The sequence below is a fragment of the Papio anubis genome, chromosome 8, assembly GCF_008728515.1.
Source record: "Papio anubis isolate 15944 chromosome 8, Panubis1.0, whole genome shotgun sequence".
NCBI lineage: Eukaryota > Metazoa > Chordata > Mammalia > Primates > Cercopithecidae > Papio > Papio anubis.
In genome coordinates, this window is record NC_044983.1 from 26,924,698 (window position 1) to 26,939,139 (window position 14,442).

The window sequence follows — 14,442 nt, forward strand, 5'->3', positions numbered from 1 at the left end:
GTGGAGGGGTGAGAAGGTGAAGGAGAACACCAGCACGTGCACAGTTCTGGATTGGAACTCTGAGCCCCCACTTCTCAGCCCACTGCTCAGACTCTGGAACGGAGTGATTACATTGTAGCTTTCCAGGGCTACAGCTTGGTTCAGCCCTTCAGTGAATAGCTAGCAGATAGAGATTTCTACTTTGCATTTGTCACCAAAATGTCTAATTAGGGAAAAGAGTAAAAGGTAGGATGCTGGCCACAATCTGAATGATAAATCTCTGTATACAACTATTTTAGTTTTTTTCCCCCTGGGAGAAGACACTGTCACGATCCCCTTCTAGTCATAGAAGATGTGCTTGCTGCCATTGGACCTTTGACGTGTAGATGGCTGTGTTGCTGACCACTGGAAAGAGGATATCAGGAGGGAGGTGAAGATGGGAAAAGTAAATTTGAGAGTCAGCCAATCGGGGGCTAACCGAAGCTCACTGGCAAATTCTGGGAGGTGAAGGCAGAGAAGAGGTCGAGGACAAGCCTGCGGGAACAGCTATATTTGGGGAGCAGTGAAAAGGGGTCAGAGAAAGAGAACCAGGAGAGGGCATGGGCAGGAAGTGTAAAATGCAGACTGCCTTAATATGAGGTGCACAGCACGGGTGAGAATGCAAGACACTTTGATAGGAGAAATGAAGGTGTAAGTGGAGAGACTTTTTATGCTTCTGGATAGGATTAACTACATTAAAATACTTAAGACTTCCCTACTTAAATGCAATATAATGGGATTCTTTTTATATGTTACTGAATTCTGTCCCTAATATTGTGTTGAGTTTTTTTGTGTCTATATTCATGAGAGATTTTTTTTGTAGTTTTCTTTCTTTTCTTTTCTTTTTTTTTTTTTGAGGCAGGGTCTTGCTCTGTCACCCAGGTATGATCTCACCTCCCACCTCAGCCTTTCGAGTAGCTGGGACCATGCCTGGCTAATTTAATTTTTTTTTGTTGTTGTTGTTAGAGATGGTGGGGTCTCACTGTGTTGCCAAGGCTGGTCTCAGGCCATCCTCTCCCCTCAGCCTTCTAGAGTGCTGGGATTATAAACGTGAGCCCCAGTGCCTGGCTTGTGGTGGTCTTTTTTTTTTTTTTTTTAGTACTGTCTTTGTTTGGCTTTAGTGTCAGGGCAGTGCTAGGTTTATAAAATGAACTGGGAAGTGTTCCTTCCTCTGGAAGAGACAGCGTAGAATAGGTGTTTAGTTTTCTTTAAATGTTTACTAGAATTCTTCAGTGAAACCATCTGGGACTGGAGATTTCTTTTTTGGGATTTTTAGAAGTATGAAGTCAATTTACTTAATAGTTATAAAACGAATTAGATTATTCCCTAGTGGATGAGTTGTGGTACTTTGTGTTTTCCAAGGAGTTGGTCCATTTCACTGAAGTGTGTAGAGTTGTTGGTAGCCTGCAGTGATAGTCCCTGTTTCATTCCTGTTATTGGAAATTTGTGTCTTTTCCCTTTTTTCTTTGTCACTCTTGCAGGTTTGTCAAACCAGTGACAAACCTCTTTGTTTTCTTGCTTTTTGCTTTTTCTCTTCCGCTTTGCTGTTTTTGATTTTGTTGATTTCTGCTCTTTAGGTTTTGTTTTTTTTCCGGGTTCTTGAAGGAGGAGCATAGGTGATTGATTTGAGACTTTTCTTCAATATAAGAATTCGTGCATACATTTTCCTCTAAGCACTGTTTTAGCCATGTTCCTGTTTTTTTTTTTTTTTCTTCCATCTATAATATCTTAATTTGTGCAGTAATTTTGGCAGTAGGCAGAGATTTTCAGCCTCACTTTACAAAGGAGGAAATGAGCTCAGGGAGATTATGTAACATTCCGAAATTCTCAAGGCTGAGCTGCGTCCTGAGCCAGGTAGTCTAGCTGCAGGTCCATATGGCCATCCAGCTGCCTCCCGACTCTGAAGTTCTCTCTCTGTAGTTTACAGTGTATTCAATACATTATTTGTTCATGGATTCATTAACATTATGTTGAGAGCCATGGGGAACACGTTCAGTATGAGGTAGGAGGACTGGGTCCCAGCAAAGCAGAAAGGGAGGATGAGTCAGGGAAGTAGATGGAACACTAAAAACGCACAGCTTCCTGGAAGTCCAGGGGAGAATTGAGAGTTTGTAGGATGAGGAAGTGATCAGGGATACGACTCATTTATTTAACAAATATTTATAGAGTGTGTACAGTGTGCCGGACACTGGGCTGGGTGCTGGCCACGCAGCAGTGATCCAAGCACAAAGGGTTCCTCCCCTTGAGGATTAGGCTTTGGTGGGGAAGGGAGGGAATTAATAAATTAAAAGATACTGGGAAGTAAATCAGTGGGTCGGAGCCAGAGGGCATCAGGGAGTAAGAAAGGCAACTTTAAATGAGAATGCCAGGAAAGTTGAGACCTGAAGGATAAGAAAGAGTCTGCCAGGCAGAAGCCTGGGGAAAAACATTTCAGACAAAACAGGTGAGAGCGAGAAGCTTGGCATAGTCGAGGAGGTAAGAGGAGGCCAGTGTGGCCGAAGCTGAGAGAGCAAGGGGAACAGTGATGGTAACTGAGATGGGTCTGGGGGGCCCGGCAGTACAGTGGGCAGCCTTGAAAATACCAAGAGGGGAGGCGTGGTCTGAGTCACGTTTCAAGATGGTCCTGGTCGCTGTGTGTGGAGTGCATTGTAGGGGCAGGAATGGAGGCCAGCTGGCAAGTTAAGCATGAAATGCTGTGGCAGGTGACGGAGAATGAATTAGACATGTACATTGTATATGGAGTAAAAAATCTGAAGGTTGCTCCTTATCATTATTTCAGTGACATTTATTTCTAGAGGCTGATATATTTATTGTCATTTTCCAGAGAATGACAGAAGAGATTCTGAGAGTATTCTTTTTCTTTCGGCTTGAAATAATTTAATTAGCTGTTTAGGAAGGAATGCTAATGCTATTGGACATGGACGATGCTTTTGCCTGGCACCAGTAAAAGAGATGGGAATTTAGTGGGGATGCATTCTTTTGAATCATTGTTGAATTATTGGTTTCTGTGAGAATGTTTGTTTTTACTCTCAGCTCTGCTTATATGTAAGTTGGTAGCACTAGAAATATTACACTAAGTATAGTCAGTCTCCAAATGACTTTTTAAAAACCCGTGTTTAGACACTGTATGTGGTATCTTTTTGAATTTTTGGTATGAAAAATTTCAAACCTAGGCAAAAGCAGAAAGCCTGATATAATAAGCCCCCATGGGTACCCATCATTCATTGTCAACAGCAGTCAGCGTACGGCTGATCTTGGGTTCATTTCTACCTGCAAACACTCCCCGCCACCCTCATCCTGTTTATTTTGAAGCAAATTCCAATAATATTTCATCTGTAAATATCTCAGTATATACTTTCAACAAGTAAGGACTTTTCCATATTTTAGTGTTTGGTTTTATTCCACCTTAGAGCACATAAATAGGTAACGTCTGTCTGGATGGTTTGCCTGCGAGAGTCCCCTTGTATACCACTTGTCGCGGTGCGTTTATTAAAAGTCTACCTTTCCACTTCAAAGAGTCTGTTTGGACAGTAAATTATTCGGTGACCTCATATACATGAGAGAAATCTTTTCATAGGGGACAGTAAATACATTGTTTAATAGCACTTTCAGTATTGAGTATTTTTCTAATAGCGTGTCACTGTTCTATTTTTGTTTTTGCTTAATTTTTTTTAATCAGGAGAGCAAGCCCTGGAGGTTCACTCTTTCAAGAAATCATGTGTCGAGGTGTAATGCTACACAAGTCAGAGGAAGGAAGGATCCTGAAACACATGGTGAGGAAGGAGTGAGTCAGCTGGATTGCGGTGATCACGTGATTAAGCCTTCTTTTCTTTGTCTTCCATTCTGTTGTTTCTTTGTTACAATTTGGTCATAAGTGCAAAGAAGATTCTTTTGAAAGCAAGAGATTTAAACATGTGAATCACAAGGATAATGTAAATTCGAGTATTTGGTCCGCTGCTAATTATCCAAGTTTAGATTATCCAAATACTTAAAACTTTTATTAATATTACCGTCAACTTGAGGTCTGATGTCTTGTCAGATGTTCTTTCTAATGGACGAAGTGACTCACACCATCATTTCCCTCCTCTCATTCTTTGCTGTTAACCAATTCTAATATCCTCTTTTCTTTCTTTCTTTTTTTTTTTAAGAGATGGAGTTTCACTCTTGTTGCCCAGGCTGGGGTGCAATTGTGCGATCTCCGCTCACTGCAACCTCCGCCTCCCGGGTTCAGGTGATTCTCCTGCCTCAGCCTTCTGAGTAGCTGGGATTACAGTTGCGTGCCACCACACCCAGCTAATTTTGTATTTTTAATAGAGATGGGGTTTCGCCATGTTGGCCAGGCTGGTCTCAAACTCCTGACCTCAGGTGATCCACCCGCCTTGGCCTCCCAAAGTGCTGGGATTACAGGCGTGAGCCACCATGCCCGGCCTAATGTCCCCTTTTCTTTAGAAATTGTTATTATAGGCCGGGCGCGGTGGCTCAAGCCTGTAATCCCAGCACTTTGGGAGGCCGAGACGGGCGAATCACGAGGTCAGGAGATCGAGACCATCCTGGCTAACACGGCGAAACCCCGTCTCTACTAAAAAATACAAAAAACTAGCTGGGCGACGTGGCGGGCACCTGTAGTCCCAGCTGCTCGGGAGGCTGAGGCAGGAGAATGGCCTAAACTACCAGGAGGCGGAGCTTGCAGTGAGCTGAGATCCGGCCACTGCACTCCAGCCTGGGTGGCAGAGCGAGACTCCGTCTCAAAAAAAAAAAAAAAAATAAAAAAGAAATTGTTATTATAATTTATTGACAGATTAAAATTTAATATCAAATGTCACAATGAAATCAAATGTTACTTGAAAAAATGTTAGAATGTTTTAAGAAATCTTTATTCTGAAAAAAAATTATGTTTATAAAAATGGTAAAAAGGAGAGAAGACTATTACACCTTTAATAGTTAAACATCTTTGACAGAGGTAGAGGCTAGAAAAAGTGGTTGTGCCTCTGTGAATTCCTACTCATCTTATGCTACGTGTACCCTTGTTTGTTTATATCTTATCTCTTAGGCTGAAGGAAGTTCCATGAGGTCAAGGATTATACATCCTAGATTCTCCCACAGTTATATTTAGCATGTCTCAGCCTTGTTAAGAGTATGGTGAATATTTTTTGGAAGAATGAAAAAAGAAACCGGGAATATTCCCTGGCATAGAATATTATGATTTGCTTCCAGCTCTGTTGAGTTTGAGGGAAAGCAAGTGGCAAGCCTCTGTAGTCAGTGGCAGTGAAGCTTGGTGAGAGAGCAGGGCTGGGAGTGTCGTTGAGGGACTGAGTCGCTTCAAGCATCCTCCTGTCCACTGCACTTTGTGTCGCAGCATTGTGGTGCACTGCTGTCTCCATGCACCTATCTCCATTTTAGAAGACTAGGAAACCGAGGTCTGATAGCAAATCTGTCAGCAAAGAATGAGAACGAATGTCTCTCATTTCTAAGTATAGTGTTCTTTCTAAAAGAGCAAGTTACTATTTATATTTTAAGAAAGAGCACATGATGTCTGCTAATGGAAGATAAATGAGAAGCAAACTGGGAAATACATTTTGTCTCAGGATTACTGCATCTACTACTGGATACAGATCAAAAGAGTTCTCTTCAACCCTTTCAACTCTATGTTGAACAAATTGAGCTTTTCAGAGTCTTTTTTTGTAAAGTATTTCCAAAGAAGACTTATAGGTTAGGAGTAAACATAAACTACCCAAGTTGGCTAGGAAGGTATTTCTCTTCATCTAACAGGTATGGAACAGATAAGAAAATGAGACTGTGGACATCTTTGTCCCGTGAATTTAGTTGGTCATTGTGTTATAGGGCTGTGATGCCACTCTAGATCCAGTTAAATAAGAAGTGGGGAGGGGTTGTAAACTGCAGCTTTTGGGGGGCACTTATCCATTTATTACCCCAAGTAAAATACCCGTACCAAACAAAAAACAACATCTCTACATTGTCATTGTAATGTTCTTTGAGACACAGCCAGTGTTCTAGCCGTTGTTCCATCTAAGATTTAAGCATTTTCTAGAAATGTATGGTGGTGGGGGTGTTGAACATAATCTCTTCAAGACTGACATGGTTCTCTTTCTTTTGCAGGCCTGATTGTTGGCAAAGGCATCGTAAGAAGCTGGCATTTATTTCTGTTCTAACCCATTACTGTATAACTGTGAATTGACACTATGCATACTTGTTGGTCAGCAAAGCCAAGAAACGAGCTATGGCAGTTGAGAAAGTCTGTCTGATTCCAGGGTGTTTTTTCTGGGTTTCATCATCAGGTACTTCCTCCCTTTCATCGCAGCAAGAATGTGGCACCTTTTACCGTTTGATAAAGATTAAGGACATGTTCTTTGGTCAACAGCCAGAACTTAAAATCTTCTGGAATAGGGTCAGAGACCATTTCAGCTGCAGCTGAGGAAAATGAAATTTCCATTTTATTTGGTGCCTTGTCCAGGGAGCACACTAACTCTTCCGGAAACGCGTCAGTGAAACAGAGATAGTTTTGTGGAATAGCAATCCATGGTTATGGCGAGTGACCCGACGTGATCTGGGGGGCAGGCTGCAGAGGACTCATGACAGGCTATACCATGCTGCGGAATGGGGGCGTGGGGAACGGAGGTCAGACCTGCATGCTGCGCTGGTCCAACCGCATTCGCCTCACGTGGCTCAGCTTCACGCTGTTTGTCATCCTGGTCTTCTTCCCGCTCATCGCCCACTATTACCTCACCACTCTGGATGAGGCTGATGAGGCAGGCAAGCGGATTTTTGGCCCCCGGGTGGGGAACGAGCTGTGCGAGGTGAAGCACGTGCTGGATCTGTGCCGCATCCGGGAGTCGGTGAGTGAAGAGCTCCTGCAGCTGGAGGCCAAGCGCCAAGAGCTGAACAGCGAGATCGCCAAGCTGAATCTGAAGATCGAAGCCTGTAAGAAGAGCATCGAGAATGCCAAGCAGGACCTGCTCCAGCTCAAGAATGTCATCAGCCAGACCGAGCATTCCTACAAGGAGCTCATGGCCCAGAACCAGCCCAAGCTGTCCCTGCCCATCCGACTGCTCCCAGAGAAGGACGATGCAGGCCTCCCTCCCCCGAAGGCCACTCGGGGCTGCCGGCTGCACAACTGCTTTGATTATTCTCGTTGCCCTCTCACCTCTGGCTTTCCGGTCTATGTCTATGACAGTGACCAGTTTGTCTTTGGCAGCTACCTGGATCCCTTGGTCAAGCAGGCTTTTCAGGCGACAGCACGAGCTAACGTTTATGTTACAGAAAACGCAGACATTGCCTGCCTTTACGTGATACTAGTGGGAGAGATGCAGGAGCCGGTGGTGCTGCGGCCTGCTGAGCTGGAGAAGCAGTTGCATTCCCTGCCACACTGGCGGACAGATGGACACAACCATGTCATCATCAATCTGTCGCGTAAGTCAGATACACAGAACCTCCTATATAACGTCAGTACTGGCCGTGCCATGGTGGCCCAGTCCACCTTCTATGCTGTCCAGTACAGACCTGGCTTTGACTTGGTCGTATCGCCGCTGGTCCATGCCATGTCTGAGCCCAACTTCATGGAAATCCCACCACAGGTGCCGGTGAAGCGGAAATATCTCTTCACCTTCCAGGGCGAGAAGATTGAGTCTCTGAGGTCTAGCCTTCAGGAGGCCCGCTCCTTCGAAGAGGAAATGGAGAGCGACCCTCCTGCTGACTATGATGACCGGATCATTGCCACCCTGAAGGCGGTGCAGGACAGCAAGCTGGATCAGGTCCTGGTGGAATTCACCTGCAAAAACCAGCCCAAACCCAGCCTGCCGACTGAGTGGGCGCTGTGTGGGGAGCGGGAGGACCGCTTGGAATTGCTGAAGCTCTCCACCTTCGCCCTCATCATCACCCCCGGGGACCCTCGCTTGGTTATTTCCTCTGGGTGTGCAACACGGCTCTTTGAAGCCTTGGAAGTTGGTGCCGTCCCGGTGGTGCTCGGGGAGCAGGTCCAGCTCCCCTACCAGGACATGCTGCAGTGGAATGAGGCGGCCCTGGTGGTGCCCAAGCCTCGTGTTACCGAGGTTCATTTCCTGCTCAGAAGCCTCTCCGATAGTGACCTCCTGGCTATGAGGCGGCAAGGCCGCTTTCTCTGGGAGACTTACTTCTCCACTGCTGACAGTATTTTTAATACCGTGCTGGCGATGATTAGGACTCGCATCCAGATCCCAGCCGCTCCCATACGGGAAGAGGCGGCAGCTGAGATCCCCCACCGTTCAGGCAAGGCGGCTGGAACCGACCCCAACATGGCTGACAATGGGGACTTGGACCTGGGGCCAGTGGAGACGGAGCCGCCCTACGCCTCACCCAGATACCTCCGCAATTTCACTCTGACTGTCACTGACTTTTACCGCAGCTGGAACTCTGCCCCAGGGCCTTTCCATCTTTTCCCCCACACTCCCTTTGACCCTGTGTTGCCCTCAGAGGCCAAATTCTTGGGCTCAGGGACTGGCTTTCGGCCTATTGGTGGTGGAGCTGGGGGTTCTGGCAAGGAGTTTCAGGCAGCGCTTGGAGGCAATGTTCCCCGAGAGCAGTTCACGGTGGTGATGTTGACTTATGAGCGGGAGGAAGTGCTTATGAACTCTTTAGAGAGGCTGAACGGCCTCCCTTACCTGAACAAGGTCGTGGTGGTGTGGAATTCTCCCAAGCTGCCATCAGAGGACCTTCTGTGGCCTGACATTGGCGTCCCCATCATGGTAATAGAAAAACGAAGAGTTCGTTTTGGTGCATGAAATAGCGTCACTCTTAATCCCTTTTCCATCTTCCTTCACTTTAGCAATGGTGACTTCTAGTAGAGGAGAATACATGCATACTCATGAAAAACCTGTATAGTTTCCTTTCTTCCTGAAGGATTTGCTTGCTGCTTTTTCAAGCCTTGGTAGTTCTGTTGCTGTTACTCACTTCCTAAATCTAGGATCCCCAAAACCGAAACTGATTGTATATTCAATATACAAAACCTTGTCGGTTATCCCATAGACTTCTTCCATGTCACAACAAGATGATGATGATAATGATAAGCTACGATTTAGGAAGCACTTAGCATCTAGTCACTATAATAAGCATTTTGTGACATATCATTATCACTGTTTCTTCAACTTATTCATATGGGAGCTGAGGCTTAGGTTAATGAATTTGCCCAAGATCATGGTGAGTAATGGAGAAGCTGAGCTTTAGGGTGTCTGATTCCAGAAGCGGCAGCTTTAGTCACCTCCCAAAGGGTTTAGGAAGGCCTGTGTCATTTTCCAGGTATTCATAGAAGTCTTTTGGAAGACTGGGGTTGGGGTTTGATATTTTGGAGTTGGAGAACCAACTCCAGTGGAACCTTCCAGGGTGTCTTGTAGGTTCTTTCTCATTCTTTACTTCATCTCATGGTTAGGTGCTGTATTTTACAGGAAAAATAATAGCTAAATATGTAGGACAGGGCTTTAGTTCTGAGGAGTGTATCCACTTCAGAATGAAACTTGGCATTCTAGAGGAGAGATGGCGACCATCTCTCTTAAATGTGCAGCCTTAGAGCAGGTCTTAAGCAGACTGCCAACTATTTAACCTGCTGCATATGTAGTTACTTTCCGGCAAAAGGTAGCAAAAGGTCTGATGGGCCACACATTGCTAGAAGTCTAGTTTTTAAAAACATGTATTTCATTGGGAAGCCAATTTATTTGAATTGTTTTTCTAAGCAGCAGCATGGTATAATAAGTATGAGATTTGGCGTGATACCGACCTGGGATTAAGTAGTCATTTTGTGATCTTTGATAATTAGCTTTTTTGATCTCGCATTAAAGAGGAATCTAAGATAAGACAACTAAGAATTCTAGAAAGGTGCTCACTTATTTGATTCCTTCTTGCCCCTTAATGTTAAAGGAGATGGAAGCCAATATGTTTGTCTTGCCTATGCTGTGGGCAGCTTCAACTGACTTCACTCATAAAGGCTTCTTGTATCCTCTCTACATCATTTCTGTTTGTGTCATAGTTGTTACTGCCTACTTCTGTGCAAAGTACCTCTTTGCTTTACATTTTTTCTTACTGCTGCTAATCTTATTTTTTTATTTAATTGAATTTATAATCAGAAGCTATTCAAAGACTGTAGGGTTATAAATCCTTTTTATCCCTGTTTATTTTGTATATTAAGCAAAGTTTTGTAAATGAGTTTTTTTAATAGACTTCTCAAAGTTCACTTTTTTTCTTTCTGTTACAACTTTGTCATTGAAATTAAAGAAGGATTTGCTCTGTGAAAGATAGATGCTCCTCAAATAGTGGAATAATAGAGAAGCCGTTGTTTTCCATTTTTCCTGAGTTTTCTTTGATTTTGATAGGGATGTAGAGAAGCTAGTACCACCCCAGTTGACTGAAATTCATCGAGAACTTACCAGAATGAATCCTTTTTAAAAAACTCTCGTGGGAAATAAGTTGTCCTGACTGTTGGGCAGCCCATCGCAATAATACCTAATGGAAAATGCCAGAAACTTTACAAATAGGCCGTTCTAAACAGCTTTCTCATGTTAGCATTACAAGTTTTTTTTCTGATCCTTTTAAAAAAGAGGAAGTAGCTTCAGATGCAGAATTTGACTCCATCCTGCAAATATTCTGGTTGTGCTTTGTATCTAGGAGAGGCAAGTGTTCTGGCCTGCAGTTGAAGTTGCTGACATCTTGGATGTACCTGGGTATCAGAGCTAGAAAGAGACTGGTAGCGCTCTCTGCTATAGAAAAATGGCACTACTATGATACACCTCAGAGTGAGTTTTCCGTCAAGATGTAGATATAGCCAATTCAGTATGCTAGCTTAAACCAAGGTTCCCAGGCATCAGTGAATCTACGCAGGAGCCTCCGTGCCATTTCAGAAAGTGCTGGGCATTACGGGCTTCTCTTATGCTCAGGTTCCCACTAACAATAGGCATAAGTGCTGGATGTTTGTGGGCTGTGAAGTCTATTGAGCACCAGCTATTTTAAGTGGAGAAGGATTGTCTTAGGGATCCCCCATAGGACTTACATGTTAAAATTCCTCATTCTTTTAAATAATTACTTACATAAAAAGATCTAGCTTAGAGTGAAGGTGATCTTTATTGCCACCACCCTTGAACAGTCCTGTTTCAAATGCTCTGTGTAAAGAGAACTTCAGCACGAATGGGATGGTGGCGGGGCAAGGAGGCAGGACTTGTAGAGAGATGGGAGAAGTGTCACCAGTTGAAATGGGTCTCCTGTTGAATGGGGTAGGACTACTAAACAGAGGGGCGATGGTGGGTGTCTGCTCTCTCCCTGGCTCTTGTATATTTTGTAAACATGTGAATCAGGTCCCTTAGCTCCTGGAGCACAACAACAAAATACCTAATGAAAGCCAACTAGAGAGTATTGTTATGCCAAAGGATTTGAGGTCTAGGCTTTTGAAAAACTCTCCACTGTATTGGGGACCACCACTTTCATGGCACCTGACAGATGTTCCACTGTTTCCAGGCCTCTGTTGTTTCTGACGATATGTCAGTGGTTTTCAGATTTTTGTTTCCTTGTATGTAAGGTGTGGTTTTCTCTGGCTACTTTTGAAATTTTTTTTTGTATTTGGTTTTCAGCAGTTTGTGGTATGCCTCAGCGTGGTTTTCTTTGATGTTTATTCTGGAAAGTGTTGATATTTTTGTTTTAGTAGGTGGTTAGTTGTATTGACTCAGACTAAAAGCCCTGTCTCGTGAATGGCCACTCGCATGTTGAGTTATTTTATATGTAGCTGCTCTGCTTACAGCCTGCACCAAGCATGCATGGCTTAGGGGTGGGCCAGAGACAGAGCAGTTTCTACACAGAACTTGGAGCTCCCCCTCTCTGGCTTTCTCCTTTCTGGATTTTTCTCCTTTCTTTCTAGGGGCTATGGTTACCTTATACATTTCCTTTACAGGCCAGAAAGACCATAGGTTTCGTATGAGAGTTTTAGCGGTCTTTCTTGGTACCAACTCTGGCTTGCTCTCAGGGTGAAGCAACAGTAATTCTCCCTGTACCAGTAACTCCCTCCCTCTGAATTTTGGCACCCCTCCATAATTGGTTGTCTTTTGTTGACTCTCTAGTGCCTTCTGGAAATTGCTTTTTTGGGATTTTTGTGCAGAGGTTATAGTTGTCATCTGAGGGAAGACTGGGTCTGGCAGAAGCTTACTCAACTCTCTGGAGGCAGAAACGCCAAGTAATCTCTTCTCGATAGATAGTCCCATTAAAAATTTTGGTTTCAGTTACTACTTTATTCTGACCAGTTTACACATCTTCCTTACTCTGCTTTATACTCTGGAAAATAGTAAGTAGGGTGGCCGTTTTAGAATCTGTCCTTTTGGAGTTGTAACATGTGGGCTCTTAGGAAAGGGACATCTTTCAGTTACTAACAGTGTAGTCTAGCTCACTCAAGACGTTGCTTCTCTTCACACTGTATACTCACTGATTGCTGAGACAGTCTCTTGGCAGCCCATCCCTGAGTCTTAGTTTTTCATTCTTTTCTTCATAAAGGGTATGGCTAATTTACACAGGGTGCCTTGGAAGGGCTCTTAGAAGGGATGACATTTGAGCAGAAGCCTGAATGAAGCGAGCGAGAACGCCACGTACATTCTGGAGGGATGTATGGGGAATGGCAAGCGCCAGAAGCAATACCCTGTGCATCTGGGTGGCACATTTGAAGGAGGTTGGAGTGGGCGGTAGGGCCAGCAGGTGCAGGACAGCGCAGGTCGCGCTTGTCTGGGTTTTATCCTCTCTGCCTTAGGATGCCCTTGGAGGGTGTTGAACAGAGGAGGCACATGATTTTTATGGAACTGTGGGGAAAAGAGCAGAAGCAAAAAGACTTGCAGTAGCCTAGGTGAGGAGCGGTGGTGGAGAGAACCAGTTCAGAGATCAGCATAGCACACATCCTTGCAGACTGCAAGGTCTGTGGAAGTGATGAGGTCAGAATGCACCATTTTTTTTTTTTCCAAATGAAAATGATAGTGCCAGACACAGTGGCTCACGCCTGTAGTCCAAGCACTTTGGGAGACTGAGGCGGGCGGATTGCTTGAGACCAGCCTGGCTGACATAGGGAGACTCCATCACTACAAAAAAATAGAAAACATTAGCCAGGCATCATGCATGCCTGTAATCCCAGGTTCTTGGGAAGCTGAGGTGGGGGGGATTGCTTGAGCATGGTAAGTCAAGGCTGCGGTGAGCTGTGATTGTGCCACTGCGCTCCAGCCTGGGTGACAGAAGGAGACCCTGTCTCTAAAAAAAAAAAAAGAGAGATACAAGATTATTTTCCAGTGCCCTTTTCCCTGTCTCTCAGCTCTTGATATTCAAATCGAACAGGAGAGTTCTTTGTTTGGGTGATGTAAATATCATTCCAGGGGAGTTATTTTCATGCTCTCTCCCCAGTAGCATCTGTAGTGCACTCTTGGCGTCAGGAACTTTCTGGATGGGGACTCTGCCTCTCAGGCTAAGAGGCTTGGCTTCTGGCTAGACCTCAGGCAAGAGAGTGGAGATCGTTCTCAGGGCTTACTCCTTCAAGTGTTGGTAAGCTGTATTTTTTATCTCTGCCCACTCTACTTTTAAAAATGTCCCTTGAACGAATGAGATGATAATTTCCTAAAATTGTGATAGCTAGGTGAAGCCAGTGGGAAAAACCTTGTCCAGCTTCTCCAGGTCCAAGACTGTGCAAGGTCTGGTGCACTTCACTAGGAGCTGGCACATCTGGGTGGTTTGTTTTTCTCTTTGACAACATTTGACTTAATAACTTGGTGGCTATAGCTGTGGCTTTCTGTTTGCGAATGGGCTGTATGGCTGCAAAGGAAAATTATATAAAACAAGGCTACCCCAAACCAAAAATGAATAGCAAGAAATGCAGCAGTTTAAAGGAATTGCCGGAAAGTCATGTTGCATAATTTACTAATTGCAGCAAATTGATTCTTGAGGTAATGTCTTCCCCTCTTAGTTTATGTATACTCTTTTTACTAATTCAAAGTAAGGAATCTGAGACTGTGAGAATTCTGTTGCTTCGGGTCACTTGACTAATTGATGCCTGTATTACTCAGGACTTTTTTTTTTTTTGAGACACAGTCTCACGCTGTTGCCCAGGAGCACAGTGGCATGATCTTGGCTCACTGCAGCCTCTGCCTCCCAGGTTTAAGTGATTCTCGTACCTCAGCCTCCCTTGTAGCTGGGACTACAGGCACACACCACCATGCTCAGCTAATTTTTGTATTTTTAGTAGAGTCGGGGTTTTGCCATGTTGGCTAGGCCGGTCTCGAACTCCTGACCTCAGGTGATCTGCCCACCTCTGCCTCCCAAAGTACTGGGATTACAGGTGTGAGCCACTGCCAGCCCCAGGTCTTAGGACTTCTGACAATAGATATGTATTTTTTTTCTTTCTTTTTTTTTTTTTTTCCGCATGCACATTTC

At 44.4% G+C, this 14,442-nt stretch overlaps 1 protein-coding gene across 5 annotated transcripts in view; it reads left to right on the forward strand.

The window, feature by feature from the left end:
• Positions 1-14,442, forward strand: part of EXTL3 (exostosin like glycosyltransferase 3) — a 132,715-nt gene that overhangs the window by 88,701 nt on the left and 29,572 nt on the right. For 3 of the 5 annotated variants that reach the window (XM_009212774.2, XM_003902601.4, XM_031669930.1), the window contains exons 2-3: positions 3,698-3,791; positions 6,136-8,756. In XM_009212774.2, coding sequence (XP_009211038.1) covers positions 6,609-8,756 — 2,148 coding nt within the window. In that variant the 5' untranslated portion in view covers positions 3,698-3,791; positions 6,136-6,608. Of the gene's footprint in view, positions 1-998; positions 2,462-3,697; positions 3,803-6,135; positions 8,757-14,442 lie in introns of those variants that run through there. The other 2 variants (XM_017961896.3, XM_021942179.2) reach the window with 2 other exon arrangements.